Genomic DNA, 22,547 nt, shown 5'->3' on the forward strand with positions numbered 1-22,547 from the left:
TTTGCTGTTAATTTCTGTATCTTGCTAGTTGTTCTTCAAATTCTTTTTTGGCCTCACTAATTATACTCGACTGGCCAGATTTTGCTCCTTTCTATTTTCCTTACTAGGATTTGACTTCCAGTTTTTAAAAGATGTCATTTTGTCTCTAACCAGAAAACACCATCCTAGCCACCATGGATGTAGAGGCTCTCTACACGAACATCCCACACACAGATGGAATACAAGCTGTCAGGAACAGTATCCCTGATGATGCCACAGCACAACTGGCTGCTGAGCTCTGTGCCTTTATACTTACACACAACTATTTCAAATTTGATGACAATATATATCTCCAGATCAGTGGCACTGCTATGGGCACCCGCATGGCCCCACAATATGCCAATATTTTTATGACCGACCTGGAACAACGCCTCCTCAGCTCTCGTCCACTCACACCCCTTCTCTATCTACGCTACATTGATGACATCTTCATCATCTGGACCCATGGGAAGGAGACTCTGGAAAAATTCCACCATGATTTCAACAGCTTCCACCCCACCATCAACCTCAGCCTGGACCAATCTACACGGGAGGTCCACTTTCTTGACACCACGGTGCAAATAAGTGATGGTCACATTAACACCACCCTATATCGAAAACCCACCGACCGCTATGCCTACCTTCATGCCTCCAGCTTCCATCCCGGGCACATCACACGATCCATTGTCTACAGCCAAGCACTGAGGTACAACCGCATCTGCTCTAACCCCTCAGACAGAGACCAACACCTACAAAATCTCCACCAAGCATTCTCAAAACTACAATACCCGCACGAGGAAATAAGGAAACAGATCAACAGAGCCAGACGTGTACCCAGAAGCCTCCTACTGCAAGACAAACCCAAGAGAGAAACCAACAGGACTCCACTGGCCATCACATACAGCCCCCAGCTAAAACCCCTCCAACGCATCATCAAGGATCTACAACCCATCCTGGACAATGATCCCACACTTTCACAGGCCTTGGGTGGCAGGCCAGTCCTTGCCCACAGACAACCTGCCAACCTGAAACATATTCTCACCAGTAACTGCACACCGCACCATAATAACCCTAGCTCAGGAACCAATCCATGCAACAAACCTCGATGCCAACTCTGCCCACATATCTACACCAGTGACACCATCACAGGATCTAACCAGATCAGCCACACCATCACTGGTTCATTCACCTGCACATCCACCAATGTAATACATGCCATCATATGCCAGCAATGCTCCTCTGCTATGTACATCGGCCAAACTGGACAGTCTCTACGGAAAAGGATAAATGGACACAAATCAGACATTAGGAATGGCAATATACAAAAACCTGTAGGAGAGCACTTCAACCTCCCTGGCCACACTATAGCAGACCTTAAGGTGGCCATCCTGCAGCAAAAAAACTTCAGGACCAGACTTCAAAGAGAAACTGCTGAGCTCCAGTTCATCTGCAAATTTGACACCATCAGCTCAGGATTGAACAAAGACTGTGAATGGCTTGCCAACTATAGAAGCAGTTTCTCCTCTCTTGGTTTTCACACCTCAACTGCTAGAACAGGGCCTCATCCTCCCTGATTGAACTGACCCCGTTATCTCTAGCTTGCCTGCTAGCATATATATACCTGCCCCTGGAAATTTCCACTACATGCATCTGAGGAAGTGGGTATTCACCCATGAAAGCTCATGCTCCAAAACGTCTGTTAGTCTATAAGGTGCCACAGGATTCTTTGCTGCTTTTACAGATCCAGACCAACACGGCTACCCTCTGATACATCGCACCATAGTAACTCTAGCTCAGAAACCAATCCATGCAACAAACCTCGATGCCAACACTGCCCACATATCTACACCAGCGACACCATCACAGGACCTAACCAGATCAGCCACACCATCACCAGTTCATTCACCTGCACGTCCACCAATGTAATATACGCCATCATATGCCAGCAATGCCCCTCTGCTATGTACATTGGCCAAACTGGACAGTCCCTATGGAAAAGGATAAATGGACACAAATCAGATATTAGGAATGGCAATATACAAAAACCTGTAGGTGAACACTTCAACCTCCCTGGCCACACTATAGCAGACCTTAAGGTGGCCATCCTGCAGCAAAAAAACTTCAGGACCAGACTTCAAAGAGAAACTGCTGAGCTCCAGTTCATCTGCAAATTTGACACCATCAGCTCAGGATAAACAAAGACCGTGAATAGCTTGCCAACTACAAAACCAGTTTCTCCTCCCTTGGTTTTCACACCTCAACTGCTAGAAAAGGGCCTCATCCTCCCTGATTGAACTAACCTCGTTATCTCTAGCTTGCTTCTTGCTTGCATATATATACCTGCCCCTGGAAATTTCCACTACATGCATCCGACGAAGTGGGTATTCACCCACGAAAGCTCACGCTCCAAAATGTCTGTTAGTCTATAAGGTGCCACAGGACTCTTTGCTGCTTTTACAGACCCAGACTAACATGGCTACCCCTCTGATACTTAACAATTACTGTTCCCTGTACAAAGGAGACCGGAAAGGAGAGGTATTTCCTGTCTAGGCTTTGCTAGAGGTCTTAGATGTGTGACCAGATCTTAGCCCTTAACTGGGAGCTTGCTCAGCCCTTGATTGAAAGGGCCAGCGGTGCTGGGTATTTTACACCAAGAGCTTTTCTCCACAGTGGGTTTCAGGGGCTCAGTTACCCGGCGGTTAACAAAACCAGATCGTAGCCTTTGAATAAACTCCCTTCCTCTTTTCCTTCAGCACTGTCACTACCTCGTCTGACAGCGACGTGATCAGCCGAGGGTTTCCCAGGACCACAGGGCCGGCCGGCGCGGCATGTGCAGTGTGCCGGCCACAGACACACGTCTGGGCCTTCTGCCTCCAGCCCAGAGAAGCAGGCGAGGCGCACAAGCCCCCTTCTCCGGGCCAGGCCCCCTCGGGCTGCCTGGAAAGCAGGGCGGGCAGGAGATGGGGGCTGCGCCTTGCCCCGCTGCAGCCGCCCGGTTCCCAGGCAGGCGCTTGCGGTGCGGACTGCGGAGGGCGCCGGGGGTGAAACGCGCCGCTGGCCGCCCCGCCAGCCCGTGTGCGGGGAGCGGGGCCCTGCTAGGACCCAGCGGGGGAGGCTCCGGGACAGGAGGCGCTGCCGGGAGCTGTAGTTTTTCTCCCTCCCGCAGAAGGGGGATGCCCGGGTCCCCCCGCGCGGCTGCCCTGGAGAGCCGGAGACCTCCGCGCCCGCGCTCCGGGGGCTCCCCGTGCCCAGCGCCGCGCCCCGCGCCCACTGGAGCCCGGAGCTCGGCGAGCTTGGTCCCGAGGCGCCTGCCCGGCCGAGCCCGGGGGACGATGCCCGGCGGGGGCCGGGCGCAGGTAGGTGCCGGCGCGGGGCGCGTTGTGCAGCTGCAGCGCGGTGACAATGGGAGCGCGGGGCCGGGCCGAGCCGAGCCGAGCCGGGACAACAGCCCTGCCCGCGGTCTGGAGCCACCTTCGGGCCCGCAGCCCGTGTTACCCCGCCCGGCCCGGCAGGCGCTGGCCCCCGGGGCGATGGGTGGGTGGGCGAACCCGGCTGGGGCTGGGCTCTCGGGCCGTGCCGTTGTGGGTGGGGGGGTTCCGGAGGGGGAGTGTCCCCGCAAGCCCCGAGAAAGCCGAGACCGGGGGGCGCTGGAGTCTGCGTTGGGCTCCCTCGGTATTAACGACCGGGGCAGGGTGTAAACGGCAGGAGAAGCGCAGCCTGCTGCTCCCGGACCCGCTGGGCGGGCTGCGGGCAGGACAGAGACAGGCCGGGCCCTAGGGAAACCCAGCTAACAAGCCTGGCTTGGGGACCTGCAGAGGATCCCCCCTGAGACCCGGAACAGTCATTGGCAGGGGCAGCTTGGGACCCCTCCATGCCCACAGAGACCAAGGGGCACCCTGGGCAGTACATTGGACAGGGATGTGCCAGGGCTGGGGGGCCCTGGCAGCGAAAGCCAAGTGCTGTTCGGAGCTGCATCTGCAGAGGCCTCGGGTCTGGGAGCAGAGCGGGGGACAGGTCATCCCGTTGTAGCGCTTGTGGGATCGTGCTGGGCGCCACACCAGGGAGACCCCCTCAAGAGCCCCACGGAAGTAAGATGACATTATTCAGAGGCTGGAGGACAATGCACAAACTCGGGCATGTGGAAAGGACCGGAGAAAGGAACGTGGTACCAGTCTGCAGAGTGTGGGCCTGACCCAGGAAGGAGTGTTCAGACTGCACCAAGGCCATCCGGACTCACAGGCCGCAGGGGTTTCTAGACTAGAAAGGGCTCTTTGAGCTAAAGGCAGAAGAGCCAGTGGCTGGACGATAAAGGTCGATACATTGAGGCTAGGAACAAGGTGCAATTTCTGAGCAATGTGGCAATTAACCATTGGAATAATTTACCGAGGGATGTGATAAATTCGCCATCGCTTGAAGTCTTTAAATCAAGACTGGATGGCTTTCTAGTAAATATGCCCTAGCTCAACCACAAAATATGCGCTTGATGCAGAAATCACTGGGAGAAATTCTCTGGCCTGTGTTGTGCAAGAGATAGACTCCTAGAATCTCAGGGTTGGGAGGGACCTCAGGAGGCATCTGGTCCAACCCCCTGCTCAAAGCAGGACCAATCCCCAACTAAATCATCTCAGCCAGGGCTTTATCAAGCCTGACCTAAAAACCTCTAAGGAAGGAGATTCCACCACCTCCCTAGGGAACCCATTCCAGTGCTTCACCACCCTCCTAGTGAAATAGTGTTTCCTAATATCCAACCTAAACCTCCCCCACTGCAACTTGAGACCATTGCTCCTTGTTCTGTCATCTGGTACCACTGAGAACAGTCTAGATCCATCCTCTTTGGAACCCCCTTTCAGGTAGTTGAAAGCAGCTATCAAATCCCCCCTCATTCTTCTCTTCTGCAGACTAAACAATCCCAGTTCCCTCAGCCTCTCCTCATAAGTCATGTGCTCCAGCCCCCTAATCATTTTTGTTGCCCTCAGTTGGACTCTCTCCAATCTGATCAGGCTGAATGATTGGACTGGTCCCTTCTGGCTTTCCAAACGATGAATCTATGAATAAATCCTGCACAAGAAACTCAATGTCCTTTTAAAAACCAACGACTAGCCATAGGGGATGAAGTAGTTATAAATCCAGTTGGATTTTAGTTGTGCATGTGAAATCTTAGGTGAAAAATGAGTTTGCAATGACTGACCTAGAACAGAAAACTGGCTCAAAGCCCCCAAACACAGGGCAGTGATAAGGCCTGACTCACCAGCAGGGACTTCTGAAATTAGACTTTAGGCTGAGATTTTCAAAGCTGCCTATGGGATTTAGACGCAGAGTATGGGATTTAGATGCAGTGTCTCCGTTGACATTACTGGGAGCTGTGTGCCTCCATGAGACGCACTAACAGGAGAATCGTCTCCATGAGGGAAGTGCTGGAAGCCCCAGTGCTCAGCACATTTCAAAATAACTTAGAGCCCTAACCAGTATCGCCGGGTCACTCCTGCAGCCCTTTCTCGGATTGCAGCGGGAGTTTGGTCTGAACCCAGGCTGCAGGATCTGCCGGGGTGGTGGCCAGGACTGGACTGGCAGAGGGGACCGGGCGCTACATGACCTCATTTCTATTTTTCTGCATGGCTGTGCAGGATGATTTGTATGTGTATAAATTAGAATGAGGTTGATACTGTGGCTCAGTCTGTGTCCTGCTGTCTCATGTGCGGCTGTTTACACTGGGGCCAAGCAGGTGTATAAAGCCACCCGGTCGGAGCAGTTGGAGCTTACGCCCATTGTGCACTCCCTTTGCAAACGTTACATTGGGGCAGGGCAAGGGGGAGTTGGACCCGGGGCCTGGCAGAGATTCTGCTGGCGGATAAAGCCAGCCAGGAGACACAGTGAACTCTGGAGTGAGGGAGCTATTATCAGGCTAATGGGCCCTACTCAGGTGCGTCAGTTCCCAGCATGCTTCAGCTTCCTCATCTGCAAAACAGGGACCGTGCTACCTGCTAAGTGAAGTGCTTTGGGATCGCTAGATAAACAGCGCTCCACCTGTTACTGCTGATCATGAATAAAGAGGGATGTTTGCTCCGAAACACCAAGGCTGGAGGGACGATCTTTGGGAAAAGTCCAAAGTATTAAAAAGTAAATAGTGCAGCTGATCAGGAAGGGCCAGAGGTCTCGATGCAGAAACGTTTATGGAACCATCTTCCCTTTGCAATCTGCCAGCTCCCTTTGCTGTGCTCAGCTGCAGATATGGGTTGAGGTGGGGACTGCGGGGCAGAAGCGCCAATGGAGCCGTGTCTCCATAGAGCGCCCAGCCCCAGGGGTAATTGGAATGGCCCCTCCAGTTACCAGAAAGGGAGATAACCAAGCCCTTGGGTGGAATTCCCTGGGCCTTGCCCTCTCATGGACACTTGTGGAAAGTGGATGCAAACCACGGCCACATCAGCTTCACGCGACTCCTGCCCGGAGCTGGAAGTCGCCTTTCCTTGGGGATTCCTGTGGTAGGGCTTTTCCCTCATTTGATTGAGCCACTCTAAAGCCTGTGTCTGGGGCCCTCAGCAGCCCAGAAGGTCTCAGGCAGGTCATTTGCTGGGCTGAGGCCTGGACCAGCCAGGGTAAGCAGGACACAAGTGGGGTGAACCTGGCCATTCATTAATATGTGAAGGGCACTTTGGAGGCAGCCGCTGCTATTGTTAATGTTTCCCAGAGGGCAGCACTCACAAGGCACTGGGCACTGCACACACACAGAGGAGGAGACGGTCCATGTCTAAAAGGCGTGTTGTGAACCTTATCGGCCCCCTTTGTGGCATGGCTGATGTAACGTCTAGACTGTTCCCAGTGGTACCAGATGACAGAACAAGGAGTAATGGACTCAAGCTACAGTGGGGGAGTGTAGACGTGTGGACTCACCCCTGCGGCGCCTCCTGCTGGTTACTTCTGGGAATTAGCTCGGTTCCAGCTCTGGAGCGCCCTCTGCAGGCTGGTGATCCACCTGTCCTCTGGCCCCGTGTCCCTCCCTGGATCCGGTGCCCTTTTATGTGGAGTGCTGCCCCCAAGCAGTCACCCCTTTCTCTCAGGGTTTCCCCTTCCCGGGGGACCCCCACCCTCTATCCCCACTTTGCCTCAGGATATGGCTACTACCCAGTCTCTGTCTCGCCCCCGTTCACTGGGGCCGACTGCAGTATCAGCCACTCATCACAGGCAATGGGGTTTGGACTTGCTGCCCTAGCCTACCCCTGGGCTGCCCTCTGCAACCCCCAGTACCTTTTAGCCTAATGCTAGGCCGCAGCCTGGGGCTTTCCAGGCTAGAGCTCCCCCGCTCCTCAGCCTGTCCTCAGCCCTGCTCCCCTCAGGTACTTTGTCTCCAGCTCCCAGCAGCCAGGCCCATCTCCCTCTACAGCTGGAGAGAGACTGACTGCTTCTAGCTCCTCTGGCCTTCTTATGAGGACCCGTTGCTCAGTTTGAGGCACGGCCCCAGCTGCAGCCACTTCCCCAATCAGCCCAGCCTAAAGGCTGCTTTCTCCAGCCACAGCCCCTTCCCAGGGCTGTTTTTAACCCCTTCAGGGCAGGAGCAGGGGTCCACCCTGCTACAGGAAGGTTTAGGTTGGATATTAGGAAACACTATTTCACTAGGAGGGTGGTGAAGCACTGGAATGGGTTCCCTAGGGAGGTGGTGGAATCTCCTTCCTCAGAGGTTTTTAAGGTCAGGCTTGACAAAGTCCTGGCTGGGATGATTTAGTTGGGAATTGGTCCTGCTTTGAGCAGGGGGTTGGACTAGATACCTCCTGAGGTCCCTTCCACCCCTGATATTCTATGATTCTATGAACGTCCTTCTCTGTTACTCATGGCGTTCGAACACTAGTGAGCCCTCTTCTGACCTGCTGTGTTTTCTAACCTGCTTGATCCATGTGTAGCCAGCTTTGTTTCTGATCAGGCACATGAAAAAGGCCTCAGTTAGGGCTGTGACACAGACACATGGAATATCCCCAGCCTGGATGGCAGTCAGGACTCCAGGTGGTGGGAGGTACTGAATGAGGCTGCTTGTTTTCCAGGTGCCAGTGTCATTCGAGGACGTCGCAGTCTATTTCTCCCCGGAGGAGTGGATGGAGTTAGCGGAATGGCAGAGGGAGCTGTACCGGGATGTGATGAAGGAGAATTACGAGCTCATCGCCTCCTTGGGTAAAGAGACACTTTTCCTCATGTTACCGAGAGTCTGTGTAAAGATGGTTCCTGGCACTTTTGAGAAGTCTGTCTCCCAAGAGTGGTTAAGGGTCGTTATCCTGAAAGTTCGCAGACCCTTTGCAAAATAAAAATGCAAAGAGCATTGTTCTTATGGAATTAATTTGCAGGTGCCCAGGAGGGTCGGGAGCTCCTCCTCCCCGCCCCAACAGGAGAGCTTCAGTCCCCAAAAACTCAGATATTCTCCCCCCAAACTCAGACCTGTGGAGCTGAGGTCCCTCTACCTATCCCTCCAAGAGCATCCGTGTCAGAATTCAACCACAAACGTCACAAAACCAGAGTTCAGGGGACATTTCCCAAGCAGCCTTAACTCTGCCCCCCGAAGGGGGCCAGCAGATTGTTTTAGGGGTGGGGAATATTTTTTCTCTGAGAGACCTGGGTAAAGTACAAGAAAATAATTAGAGGAAATCCCCATTGCATCGTTAGCCCCTTTAAATTGTGACTGTGCAGCAGGAAAGGAGAAGGAGTTCAGTGTGCCCACTGTGATCTCCATCAGGCAGCTGTTCCCGAGGTGCTGCCCCCCATGTGGAGAATCCACTGGACAGCCTGCAGAGGAGGCCTGCACTGGAGTGGAGCAGGTTTCTTTGGCAAGAGGGATATGGTATTGTCATATTCCGTGTGTCTTGGCATCCCAAATGGGCATCATCCGAGGGATGTTTCTCACACTGAATATAAGGAGAGGTTCTTATATTTCTCAGGCCATGTCTACACTACAAAGTTAAGTCAATCTAACATGCACTGATATACAGCCGCCGCACTAATCACATCACGTGTGCGTGTCTGCACTTGTGTCAGTTGTGCTGTCACTGTGGGGCATTATGGGACATTACGGGAAGGCTCCTGAAAACCAGTGACAATGCAGTGTCTGCACTGGCACTGGGTCGACCTGGACGCTACGCCGCTCGTGGAGGTGGCGTTATTAAGTCGGCGAAGTGGGACAGTTACATCACAGAGTGAAATTTTAGTGTCAACCACGGGCTTAAACTCAGCCAGAGCAGAGGCCCAGCAACACTTTCAAACCCATGGAAGCCCCAGCACCTCCCGTGGGGCTGAAGCCCTGAGCCTAGTGCCTGCTGCGGGGCTAAAGCCTGGAGCCCCAGTGCCCCCTCACGGGGCTAAAGCCCCGAGCCCTAATGCCTCCTCACGGGGCTAAAGCCCCGAGCCCCAATTCCCCCTGCAGGGCTACAGCCCCGAGCCCCAGTGCCCCCTTACGGGCTAAAGCCCCGAGCCCCAGTGTCCCCTGAAGGGCTAAAGCCCCAAGCCCCAATGCCCCCTGCAGGGCTAAAGCCCCGAGCCCCGTGCCCCCTCACGGGCTAAAGCCCCGAGCCCCAGTGCCCCCTGCAGGGCTAAAGCCCCGAGCCCCAATGCCCCCTCATGGGCTAAAGCCCCGAGCCCCAGTGTCCCCTGTAGGGCTAAAGCCCCGAGCCCTAATGCCCCCTCACGGGCTAAAGCCCCGAGCCCCAGTGCCCCCTGCAGGGCTAAAGCCCCGAGCCCTAATGCACCCTCATGGGCTAAAGCCCCGAGCCCCAGTGTCCCCTGCAGGGCTAAAGCCCCGAGCCCCAATGCCCCCTCATGGGCTAAAGCCCCGAGCCCCAGTGCCCCCTGCAGGGCTAAAGCCTCGAGCCCCAATGCCCCCTCATGGGCTAAAGCCCCGAGCTCCAATGCCCCCTGCAGGGCTAAAGCCCCGAGCCCCAATGCCCCCTACAGGGCTAAAGCCCCGAGCCCCAGTGCCTCCTGCAGGGCTAAAGCCCCGAGCCCCAGTGCCCCCTGCAGGGCTAAAGCCCCGAGCCCCAATGCCCCCTCATGGGCTAAAGCCCCGAGCCCCAGTGTCCCCTGTAGGGCTAAAGCCCCGAGCCCTAATGCCCCCTCATGGGCTAAAGCCCCGAGCCCCAGTGCCCCCTGCAGGGCTAAAGCCCCGAGCCCTAATGCACCCTCATGGGCTAAAGCCCCGAGCCCCAGTGTCCCCTGCAGGGCTAAAGCCCCGAGCCCCAATGCCCCCTCATGGGCTAAAGCCCCGAGCCCCAGTGCCCCCTGCAGGGCTAAAGCCTCGAGCCCCAATGCCCCCTCATGGGCTAAAGCCCCGAGCTCCAATGCCCCCTGCAGGGCTAAAGCCCCGAGCCCCAATGCCCCCTACAGGGCTAAAGCCCCGAGCCCCAGTGCCTCCTGCAGGGCTAAAGCCCCGAGCCCTAATGCCCCCTCATGGGCTAAAGCCCCGAGCCCCAGTGCCCCCTCATGGGGCTAAAGCCTCGAGCCCCAGTGGCCCCTGCAGGGCTAAAGCCCCGAGCTCCAATGCCCCCTCATGGGGCTAAAGCCCCAAGCCCCGATGCCCCCTCACGGGGCTAAAGTCCCAGGCCCCAGCATCTTCTCCCACAGGGCTAAAATCCCTGCACCCCCTGTCCTCCATGGGGCTAAAGCCCCAAGTCCCTGCAGGCCTCGTGGGGCTGAAGCCCTGAGCCCCGGCACCTCCTCCCATGGGGCTAAAGTCCCGGTCCGCAGCGGCTCCCCCGCAGGGCTAAGGTCCTGAGACCCCCAGCTACGCAGCTGAAGCCCCTAATAGGGGGAGGGGGGAGCCGAGAAATAATCTCTGTGAATTGAAGCCCTGGTGTAGCCCCTGCCATAATGAGGGGGCGTAAGCTGCCTTGTGTCAGCCCAGCTCTCTAGCGTAGACCAGACCTCAGTGATGTGAATTCGAATGCTGGCCCGTTCCCTGCCCCCTCCCCACTCTGAAACATCCCCCTAGTGACTCCAGCTAACCAGCTTGGGTTAAAATCAATGTGCGGCTGTCGCTGGCTGGTGTCGGTCGTCTGTATAGTCAGCTGGGCCAGGCATTGGGGAGTCACCGAAAGGAACCCAGACAGCTTAGCCAGAGCCAATGCAAACCCTCCTGCTGGGGGCTGACATGCTGAGCTTTGCAGGAATGTCACCCTCCAGGGAGACACGGTGGGTGAGGCAATATTTGATTGGACAATTGTACTCGTCCTACGTTTGCCAGCCCCGAGCAAGGGCTCTGTGGAGTTCGAAAGGTGGGCTCTGAATTGATATTCTCACCTACCTTGTCTCTACTATCCCGGGACCGAGACGGCTACCACAACACTGCACGGCCCTCCCGTGTCATTTCCCATCCAGGTCACTGTCGGACTCGCTGCCTTTGAGGACCCAGGGAGGGTTTCAGGAATTAAGAGGCAGCTGGGGAAACCCACTCACCTTGTGCAACAAGAATGATCAGGGGGATGGAACAGCTTCTATATGAGGAGACATTAATGAGACTGGGACTTTTCAGCTTGGAAAAAGAGAGGACTGAGGGGGGATATGATCCAGGTCTGTAACATCAGGAATGGTGTGGAGACAGTGACCAAGGAAGTGCTATTTACTCCTTCTCATAACTCAAGAACTCACTCACTCACTCACTCATGCCCGTCACCCCAATCGGGGTATGGGCCGCCAACAACAGATCTCCAGAGTCCTCTATCCTGGGCCACTCGTTCTAACTGGTTCCAGGTTGTGACGAACTGGGAATGTTCTTAATGTTTTCTCTGAACACTGTGTTGGTGCCTCAGTGTCCCCTAGGCAGTTCTTAAGTATCTGGCAGAGCAAAGGGCCAGTGCACCTAAATGCCTGGCACTCTGTCTCCTAGCAACTGATGGCCTGGGCCCCTCCTCTGCAAAGGTGCCAGCTGAAGGTGTTGGAGACAAAGGGATCAGGTGACCTCCTGGCCTGGGAAAGGGGCTGAGCAGAAAGAAGGGGGGGGATTGTTAGTCTGGAGCTGGCTGGGGTCAAGGGTGGAGGGCAGACCTGGGGGTCTGGCTCACTGCCCCCCCAGAATGGACCCAGCCGAGGGGTCCGGTTCGCTGTATCTGCAAGCTCTGTGTTAGACCCTGTTCCTGTCATCGAATAAACCTCTGTGTTACTGGCTGGCTGAGAGTCACGTCTGACTGCAAAGTGGGGGTGCAGGACCCAGTGGCTTCCCCAGGACCCCGCTGGGGGGGGACTCACTGTGGGAAGCGCACGGAGGGGCAGAGGATGCTGAATGCTCCAAGGAGAGACCCAGGAGGTGAAGACGTGTGAGCTTCTTGCCCTGAACAAGTCTGCTCCAAGGGAGAGGAGGCTCCCCAAAGTCCTGCCTGGCTTGGTGGGGAGCAGTTCCAGAGCATCACCCGGGGACTCCATGACACAGGTATAGCCCATTTTTTTGCTATCAGCTTGAAGGTCACGTCGCCAGGTGTTTCTTGAATGGCCTCTTTTCCGCTTGCCTTGGGGGTTCCACCGCAGTGCCTGTCTGGTGATGTTAGTTGGCTGCTTGCGTAGTGTATGTCCTATCCAACCCCACCTTCTCCTTCTGAGTTCTTCCTCTGCTGGGAGCTAACAGGTCCTCTCCAAGAGGTGGATGTTACTGATGGTGTCTGGCCAGCGGATCTGGAGAATCCTTCTGAGGCAGCTATTTATGAAAGTCTGGATCTTCCTGATGGTTGTTTTGGTTGTCCTCCAGGTTTCAGCTCCATACAGTAGGACTGATTTCACATTGGAGTTGAACAGTCGAATTTTTATTGCCAAAGACAGCTCTCTGGAGCTCCAGATGTTCTTGAGCTGTAAGAAGGCTGCTCTTGCCTTACCAATCCTTACTTTGATGTCTGCGTCTGTGCCACCCTGCTGGTCGATGATGCTACCTAGGTAGGTGAAGGACTGTACTTCTTCCAAGGGGCTTCCATTCAGTGTGACTGGGTCATTGCTGGTGGAGTTAATCCTAAGGATATTGGTCTTGTCCTTGTGAATGTTGAGGCCAACCTGTGATGACGTGGCTGCCACTACGTTGATCTTCTCCTGCATCTGCTGTTTACTGTGCGAAAGGAGCGCAAGGTCGTCAGCAAAGTCCAGGTCATCAAGCTGGGTCCACAACGTCCACTGGATTCCGTTCCTACGCTCGTAAGTGGATGTCTTCATAATCCAATCGATGATGAGGAGAAAGAGAAGTGAAGTGGTGACAACAAGCATCCTTGCCTGACTCCAGTTTGCACCTGGAAGCTGTTAGTAAGCTGCCCTCCATGGATCACTCTACAGTGTATACCGTCATATGAGTTCTTAATCAGGTTGACCACTTTTGCTGGGATGCCGTAGTGCCGAAGGAGCTTCCAAAGGGTCTCTCGATCCATGCTATCAAACGCTTTCTCATAGTCAACAAAATTGATGTACAACGAGGAGTTCCACTCTATAGACTGCTTGACTATGATGCGAAACGTTGCTATCTGGTCCGTGCATGATCTGTTCTGCCGGAAACTTGCCTGTTCATCTCGTAGCTGTGGATCGACGGCATCCTTCATTCTCTCTAAGAGGACTCGGTTGAAGACCTTCCCTGGCACCGACAGGAGTGTGATTCCTCTATAATTGGCACAGTTGCTAAGATCTCCTTTCTTGGGGATTTTGATGAGATATCCCTCTTTCCAGTCTGCTGGAATCACTTCTTCTTCCCATATCTTCTCAAAGAGGAGGTACAGCATTTCCACTGAAGCATCCAGGTCTGCTTTCAGGGCCTCTGCTGGGATGTCATCAGGTCCAGCCGCCTTCCTATTCTTCATCATGGTGATGGCTTTTCTGATCTTGTCTCTGGTTGGTTTATCGCAATTAATTGGGAGGTTCTCGTTAGCTGAGTTGATATCTGGTGGATTTGGTGGTACTGGTCTGTTCAGGAGTTCCTCAAAGTGCTCCGCCCATCTGTTCATCTGTTGTTCTATTCCTGTTATAGACTTTCCCTGCTTGTCTTTAACGGGACGTTCTGGCTTGCTGAACTTTCCAGACAGTCGCTTGGTAGTATCATACAGCTGTTTCATATTACCGCTGTATGCTGCCTGCTCCGCTTCTGCTGCCAGTTCATCCACATACTCTCTCTTGTCCTTCCTGATATTCCTCTTCACTGCTCTGTGGTCTTCAGCATACTCTTTTTGAGCTTTGGCCTTTGCTGCTCTAGTCCTGCTGTTGTTGACTGCTGCCTTCTTCTTCTTTCTGTCTTCTGTCTTGATCAAGGTCTCAGCTGTGATCCACTCTTTCTGCTGGTGTTTCTTAATTCCAAGCACTTCCTGGCATACTGACCTAAGTGTCTCTCTCACTTTCTGCCATCTGTTTAGTACACTGTCTTCCTCTTCCTCAGACCGATCCTGTAATACTGAAAACTTATTCTTCAGCCTCAGTCCAAAATCTTCCTTGGTCTTATGGTCCTTCAGAAGGCTGACGTTGTACTTCACTCTTCCGTCTGACGCGTCTATCCAGTTCTTTTTCAGCTTCAGCTTCAATCTGGCCACCACTAAGTGATGGTCGGACGCCACGTCTGCTCCTCTTCTAACTCTAACATCCTGCAAGGATCTTCTAAACTTCTTGCTAATGCAGACATGATCGATCTGATTTTCTGTCGTGCCTGCTGGTGATACCCAGGTACTCTTGTGGATCCGCTTGTGAGGAAAGATGCTACCTCCTATGACCAGGCTGTTAAGTGCACACAAATCCACAAATCTCTCTCCATTCTCACTCATCTCTCCCAGAGCGTGGGTCCCCATGACTTGTTCGTATCCTGTGTCGTCAGGTCCAATTTTGGCATTAAAGTCTCCCATAAGGATGATGATGTCTTTGTCTGGGAGAATCTCTAATATTTTCTGGAGTCTGTTGTAAAAATAATCTTTGTCCTCCTCATCGCTGTCATTAGTTGGAGCATAGCACTGAACAACATTCATCTCAATCCTCTTCATTTTAGTTCTGAAGGATGCTGTGATGATCCTGGGACCATGTGCCTCCCAACCAATCAGTGCTCTCTGTGCCTGTTTGGACAACATGAAGCCTGCTCCCTGTGTGTGGGGTGCGTCGCTCTCTTCATGTCCTGAATACAGCAACAGCTCTCCTGTCAACAGTCGTCTCTGTCATGCTTGCGTCCATCTTGTCTCGCTAATGCCTAATAGGGTCAGGTTGTTGCTTCTCATCTCTGCTGCAACCTGCGCCGTCTTTCCTGACTCGTACATGGTCCTCACGTTCCATGTGCCTATGGTAATCCTCCTGGTTGCAAGAAGGGTAATTGGCTTAGTGGCTTCCTCACGGCTTTTACCACCCAGCGTCATGCATCTTCGAATTGAAGACCCTTCTTTTTCCAGGGTAAAAGTCTCTGTTGTCTCTATTGTTGGCGTTTCTGTAGCAGGTTGATTTTTACGGGGTGGAGTTGCTAGCCCCACGCCCAACCCTCCTCCTTTATCCTGACTGGGGACAGGCAGATAGCCCCAAAGGACCTCTCTGGTGGAGTTAACACAAGAACTAGGGGTCCCCAACTGAAATAAACAGGCAGCAGGTTTAATACAAACACGAGGAAGTGTTTCTTCACGCAGCGCACAGGCAACCTTTGGAACTCACTGCCAGGGGATGTTGTGAAGGCCGAAAGTATAGGTGGGTTTAAAAAAGAACTAGATCAGTTCCTGGAGGGTAGATCCATCAGTGGCTATTAGCCAAGACAGTGAGCGACGCAATCCCATGCTCTAGGTGTCCCTAGCCTCTGAATGCCAGAAGCTGGGAATGGGCGACAGGGGATGGATCACTCAATAATTGCCCTGTTATGTCCACTCCCTCTGGGGCACCTGGCATTGGCCACTGTCAGCAGACAGGATACTGGGCGAGATGGACCTTTGGTCTGACCCAGTCTGGCCGTTCTGATGTTCTTCTGAGCCTGTCTCATTGACCTGTGATTTTTGCCTCCTGCACAGGGTGTCCGGGTGCCAAACCAGAGATCATTTGTCAGATGGAGCATGGGGAGGGGCCGTGTGTGCGGGAGCCCCAGGGCTGGAGAGAGAGGAGACCTCAGAGCCCCATCTCAGGTGAGTCATGAAGGAAACACCCTAAGAACACAGCCCATCCTGTGACCCTTGTTTAGTATGAGGAGTTTGCCTTTGTTCCAGCGGACGACATGGTGTCTTGGCTCTCTCCTCTCTCCAGCAGGTGTTGGCATCACCATTAAAAAGGAGGAGCAGGAAGAGGGATGTGTTGGTCAGGAAGATCCCGAAGCCCTGGCATCGCGGAGGACCGTGTCCGGAATAGTGGGGGAGAAAGGTCTCCAGCTCCTGGAACTAAAGAGCTGCAAGAGCGAAAGCGGGTCCCAGCAGAAGCCGAGAACCCAGGCCGGAGACCCTCAGGGGAGACGAACCGAGAGGGTGGCAGAGAGGCCTCATGCATGCCCAGACTGTGAGAAGAGCTTCAAGGACAGGACAGCTTTGATAATCCACCAGCGGATCCATACGGGCGAGAAGCCCTTTGCCTGCACCGAGTGCGGGAAGCGCTTCACGCAGAAGCAGCACCTCACCACTCACCAGCGCACCCACACCGGGGAGCACCCCTTCTTCTGCGCCCAGTGTGGCAGCAGCTTCCGGCTGAGGAAGGTCTTCCTGACCCACCAGCGGGTCCACGCAGGGGAGCTGCCCTTCACCTGCACCGAGTGCGGGAAGATCTTCAACCACAAGCACCACCTGATCACGCACCGCCGCACCCACACGGGCGAGCGCCCCTTCCCCTGCGCCCAGTGCGACAAGCGCTTCACCCAGAAGCACCATCTGCTGAGCCACCAGCGCAGCCACACGGGCAAGCGGCCCTTCTCCTGCGCCCAGTGCGGGAAGAGCTTCAAGGACAAGACACCGCTGAGCATCCACCAGCTCGTGCACACCGGGGAAAAGCCGTTCTCCTGCGAGGCTTGCGGGAAGATCTTCAGCCACAAGCACCACCTGGTGATCCACCAGAGAACCCACACCGGCGAGAAGCCCTTCACCTGCGCCGAGTGCGGCAAGCGCTTCACGCAGAAGCACCATCTCGTCAGCCACCAGCGCATCCACACCGGGGAGCGTCCCTTCGCCTGCTCCCACTGCGGGAGGAGCTTCAAGGACAAGATCACCCTGAAGTTGCACGTCAGGCTGCACACCGGGGAACGGCCCTTCGCCTGCGCCGAGTGCGGGGAGAGCTTCCGCCTGAGGAAGGTGCTGCTCACCCACCAGCGGGTGCACACGGGGCAGGCCCCGCTGATCTGCACCGAGTGCGGCAAGGCCTTCAATCATATGCAGCGCATGGCCATGCACCAAACGAGCCACCACGCCCGGCAAGGGCCGTTCCGGAGAGCTCAGCGTGGGGAGAGCAGCTCGGGGAGACCACAGCTCCTATTGCCCCAGCAGGGCCAGCCCGCTGACTGCTCGGCGCACGCAGCGACCTTCCAGCCGCCAGCACCCGGTGGCTCCCCTTATGCAACAGGCAGAGTAAGTCCTGGGCCTGACAAAACACCTTCTGCACAATTACACACAGAGCCGGCCCCGTGGGATCGCCCAGAAGAAACCATCTGACTGCCGGGAGCAGGGAAAGCATCCCTCACAAGCACAGTCTGAACCCGCCCGGTCCTGTGCGATGGGAGTCGTTAATCCAGCAGCACCCTCAGCAGCACAGTGCCCAGGGCCGGCTCCAGGCACCAGCATTCCAAGCTGGTCCTTGGGGCGGCAATCTGAAAGGGGCGGCAGTCCCTGTTGTTTTGACCCCAAGCAGCGCGCCGAATTGCCGCCGGACGGCGGGGGCGTCCCTGTGCCCTTAGGGCAGCAGGCGCGTTTCCGCGGTGGCGGCAATTCGGCGGCAGCTTCTATGTTTAGCTGTCCTGGGCGGCTTCAGCTAAACATAGAAGCTTCCGCTGAATTGCCACCGCCATGGAAACGCGCCTGCCGTCCTAAAGGCACAGGGACTGCCCCCGCCGCCCGCAGCAGCAATTCGGTGTGCTGCTTGGGGCGGCGAAAACTGTAGAGCCGGCCCTGACAGTGCTGGCGTGAGACAGAAACCAAAGACAGCCCGGCTGTCCCTGAGTAGCCCAGGTCAGTTCTCCTGTAAAACAGTCCGTGCTCGTCGGCAGGAGAGACGCTGCGGAGACGGGAAATAACCCTGCTGTGACAGCCTGACCCTGCGCTGCCCTGTGTGTGTCCTGCTGCTGCATTGGCCACACCATTTCAGAGTCCCGAGGGGCTGGCCCAGCGCCACCTGCTCCCCACCTCCCCGCCACGCGCTGGGGATGGCTGCACTGCAGAGGCTGCGCCCGGGCTGCTGTACCCAGCTGGCTTGTCTCCAAGTCGCACACGTAACAACAGTAGTGCAGACAGCACCACACATGCGTTGGAGCAGGCTGAGAACATCCCCAGGGGCTGGGCTGGGCTGGGCTGGGCTTGTCCTGCCTGCATGCACGCAAGCCCCTGCATCCCTGCGCTCAGTACCATCGTTACCCAGGCTCGCTGGCCAGGCCCAGCTTGTGCTGTGTACACAGACCCGCGGCCTGCTAGCAGAGGGGTGCAGGGAAGCCGTGCTGGAGATCTTAGAGATCCCTTTTTCTGGGCTGGAGGGCGGATCCCAGCAGCTGCTCCGTCCCACCCTGTCACTTGCTTAGCGCTGCATGTACCTGCATCAGGCAGCCAAGAAGCGTCCACTTGCCCTGCCTGAGACCCAGAAGAGCGAGAAAGAAAATATTTAGCACTTATGCAGCAGATTCGCAGCCCGCTGCCCAGTGAGACACACACGGAGGGCTGTGGAAAGTGGGAGTCTCTGTTGTAGAACACATGTGGACAGAGGAGTCACAGCATTGTAGAACTAGAGATGGACAAGCCCTATTAGATCATTCGGTCTCTCTCCCAGGGGCTAGCGCTGGATTGTTTCCCTTCAGCACATCTCCAGCCCTGTTCCAAGCGGTGGGGCTCCCACCCTGTCCCTTGGCTGACATTCCCACCCATGCATCTCGCTGCCAGGAAGTTACTTCTGATATTCAGTCCATGGCTCGCCTTTCTCTGTGACATCCCGCTCTTCCAGTCATGCCCAGGTGCCAGTCTGAATAATCATCCCTCCTTGGTTTGCACGCGCTACGTACCCATAGACTGTCATAAGAGTTAGTTGGGGTTGGTCCTGCTTTGAGCAGGGGGTTGGACTAGATACCTCCTGAGGTCCCTTCCAACCCTGATAGTCTATGATAAGATACTGTGTTAAAGCAGGGCTGTCACTCAATCACAGTTAACTCACGCAATTAACTCAAAAGAAATTAACTTGATTAAAAAAATTAATCATGATTAATCGCAGTTTTAATCACACTGTTAATAATAGAATGCCAGTTTACATTTATTGTAACTATTTTTGGATATTTTTCTACATTTTCAAACATTGATTTCAATTACAGCACAGAATGCAAAGTGTACAGTGCTCACTTTATATTATTTTTATTACAAATATTTGCACTGTAAAAATGATAAAAGAAATAGTATTTTCCAATTCACCTCATACAAGTACTGTAATGCAATCTCTTTATTGTCGACGCATGTCCTCTGGAATGGTGGCTGAAGCACGAAGGAGCATATGAATTTTTAGCATATCTGGCATGTAAATACCTTGCAATGCCGGCTACAACAGTGCCATGCGAATGCCTGTTCTCACTTTCAGGTGACATTGTAAATAAGAAGCGGGCAGCATTATCGCCAGCAAATGTAAACAAACTTGTTTGTCTTAGCGATTGGCTGAACAAGAAGTAGGACTGAGTGGACTTGTAGGCTCTAAAGTTTTACATTGTTTTATTTTTGAGTGCAGTTATGTAAAAAAAACCAATTCTACGATTAAAAGATTGCACTGTGGTACTTGTATGATGTGAACTGAAAAATTCTATTTCTTTGTATTTTGTAGTGCAAATATTTGTGATAAAAATAATAATATAAAGTGAGCACTGTGCACTTTGCATTCTGTGTTATAACTGAAATCAACGTATTTGAAAATATAGAAAACCTCCAAAATTATTTAAATAAATGGTATTCTAGTATTGTTCAACAGTGCAATTAAAACTGCGATTAATCACAATTTTTTTTTAAATCTCTCAATTAATCACAATTGATTTTTGTAATAGTTTGAGAGCCCCGTATTAAAGCTAGAGCTTAGAAGTTAGTGTGCTGGAGAAATACCTGTGGGGGAGAGGTTCACTGGAAGCTAAGCTGCCCCCCAACCTGCTCCCTTGGGCACCATGGGGCTCCCTGGAACCTTGACAGGTGTCTGGGCCCTGCCTCTCGAGGTCCATCTTCATGCTCTTGCTGGCCTGCCCTTTGCAGTGGGGTTGCACCAGCTCTGGGAGGCTCCGCGTCCCCCTGGATGCTGAGGTGAAACCATGCCCGAGGCAGAGAGACCAGCCACTGGGAATGTCTCTCCAGTCCTGGGGACGGAGGAAGAACGCATGCCAACCAATTGCAAGTGCAGCCACAAGGCCGGCGGGCAGGAGGGACCTATGGGAGAGCAGGATCCCAGGCTGTTCAGGTCTGGTTAATGGTGCTCGGACGAGCCCCACGTAACACCAGGCAAGAGAGAGCAGGAATTGAATTACACCCAGAAGCCAGCTGGCAGCCAGTCCGTGGCCCAGAACGCTGCTGCATTCTGCGCTAGCTGCAGTGTCGGATGATCCCCCATGCTAGCTCTGCCTGGAAGTGATTTATTATCTGTCACTGGGGTGAGGTCTGCGCCAGAGCAGAACGGTGCAGCCTCCTAGCCAGTGAGGACAGGGAAGGCGTTTGGAGCCATCTGGAAGCCCAGGAGCAGAGATGGAGCCACAGAGCGTGACCCACCGGGTCACAGAGCAGACGAATTCCCGTCGATGGGAGCAGCGGCAGCCCCTGCTAACAGCACGATAGAGAAGCATCTCCGTCAGATTCTGGCCCAACAACTACAAGGCTCTAGGAGAGCTGGCGGGCTGGCGAGAAAAGGGCCCCGGATGCAGCTCCCGACAGGGACGTGCTGACTGCTGAGGCTAATGCACGTGCCAGGCTGGTCTCCAGAGTCTCTCGAGGCTCCAAAAGGCACCAGACAAAAGTACCAGCGACTCTGACAGACGTTCGGCTCGGCCCTGAGAGACGCATGAGCCCTCCCCAGCGTGTGAAGGATCAGGCAGTACCACGTTTACCATGGGGCTGCAGCGCTGCCCCCCCACACACACACACTCAGAAGGGGCCCATAACAACAGCCCTGGTGTCTCGATGGTGGGTCCCTCCCCTGGCTGGGTGGGAGGCAGGGCTGAGTCCAGCTGCTTCCATTGCAGACAGGGCCTCAGCCTGCCCCGCAGAGAGAGAAAGAGAGAGAGAGAGACTGCCCCCCCCCACACCGTCCCACACACACAGCTCCTGGGATGCCCCAGCCCAGCCCCCTATGGGACCTCCCACAACCCAGAGACCCACAGAGACCCACTGTCCCCAGCCTCACACAGAGCGAGAGAGAGAGAAATTGCCTCCCCCACCCGGACTCCCCCACACACAGCTCCTGGGACTCCCCAGCCCAGCCCCATATGGGACTTCCACAACCCAGAGACCCACAGAGACCCACTGCCCCCAGCCCCACACAGAGTGAGAGAGAGAGAGACTGCCCCCCCGCCCCGTCGGGACTCACACACACACAGCTCCTGGGACCCCCACAACCCAGCCCCATTGAGACCCACTGTTCCCAGCCCCACAGAGAGAGAGAGACTGGCTTCCCGGGGCCCGTAGCCTGTCTCGCCAGCTCCCAATGTCACCCCCCACACACACACACACACAGTTCCTCAGGACCCCCCAGCCCCATAGAGAGAGACACCCCCCACCACACATAGCTCACCAGGACAGTGCCACACAGACTCCCTGCCCCCAGCCCCACACAAGAGACCCCCCTGAATTCCCCCTCATACAGACCCCCCCATGACTCCCCATGCCCAGTGCCTCATTGACCCCGGCTGGCCTGTGGCTCTGGGAACTGACCCCCTCCCCATGCCATGCCCCACTGTCCCTGGCCAGCCCCTCATCCCTGGGGGCCCACAAGTGTTTTGTGCCTGGGGTTGTCTGTTTGCGTGGGGTTAGACTGTATAGGTCACACCAGAGGTCAAAGTAAGCCGGGTATGCCCCGGTGCGCCGTACCGGACCAGCTTCCCCAGGCTGCAGTTTAAAGGGCCTGGGGCTCCCAGCAGCGACTGGGGTCCGGGGCCCTTGAAATCACTGCCAGAGCCCCGCTGCCGGGATCCCCAGCGTGCCGGCGGCAATTTAAAGGGCCCAGGCCCCTGTTGGGTGGCGGCGGCTGGGAGCCCCTGACCCTTTAAATGACCCCCAAGCCCCAGGGCTCCCAGCCGCCACTACTGCAGCCAGACCCTGGGGCTCTTTACATCTCGATTTAAAGGGTCCGGGACTCTAAAGACCCCACCCCTTCCAGTCGAGGCCCCACCCTCTTCAGGACTCCGGCATACCAGTAAATCCTTTAAATTACTTTCACCCCTGGGTCACACTCACCAGTAATGGCCGTGAACT

The 22,547-nt window shown here is 54.9% G+C and overlaps 1 protein-coding gene across 2 annotated transcripts; it reads left to right on the forward strand.

Annotated features, from left to right (window-relative positions):
- Positions 1-3,299: 3,299 nt before the first annotated feature.
- Positions 3,300-17,932, forward strand: LOC127045864 (gastrula zinc finger protein XlCGF57.1-like). 2 transcript variants are annotated; one of them, XM_050942622.1, is made up of 4 exons: positions 3,300-3,374; positions 8,049-8,175; positions 15,963-16,073; positions 16,192-17,932. In XM_050942622.1, exons 1-4 carry the CDS (start codon positions 3,351-3,353, stop codon positions 17,574-17,576), a joined length of 1,647 nt encoding a protein of 548 aa, XP_050798579.1. In that variant the 5' UTR covers positions 3,300-3,350; the 3' UTR covers positions 17,577-17,932. The 2 variants fall into 2 exon arrangements, with proteins under 2 accessions (XP_050798579.1, XP_050798580.1); XM_050942623.1 differs by having other exon boundaries at positions 16,195-17,932.
- Positions 17,933-22,547: the final 4,615 nt, after the last annotated feature.

This window comes from Gopherus flavomarginatus, chromosome 2 (genome assembly GCF_025201925.1).
Source record: "Gopherus flavomarginatus isolate rGopFla2 chromosome 2, rGopFla2.mat.asm, whole genome shotgun sequence".
In the NCBI taxonomy this organism is placed as follows: domain Eukaryota; kingdom Metazoa; phylum Chordata; order Testudines; family Testudinidae; genus Gopherus; species Gopherus flavomarginatus.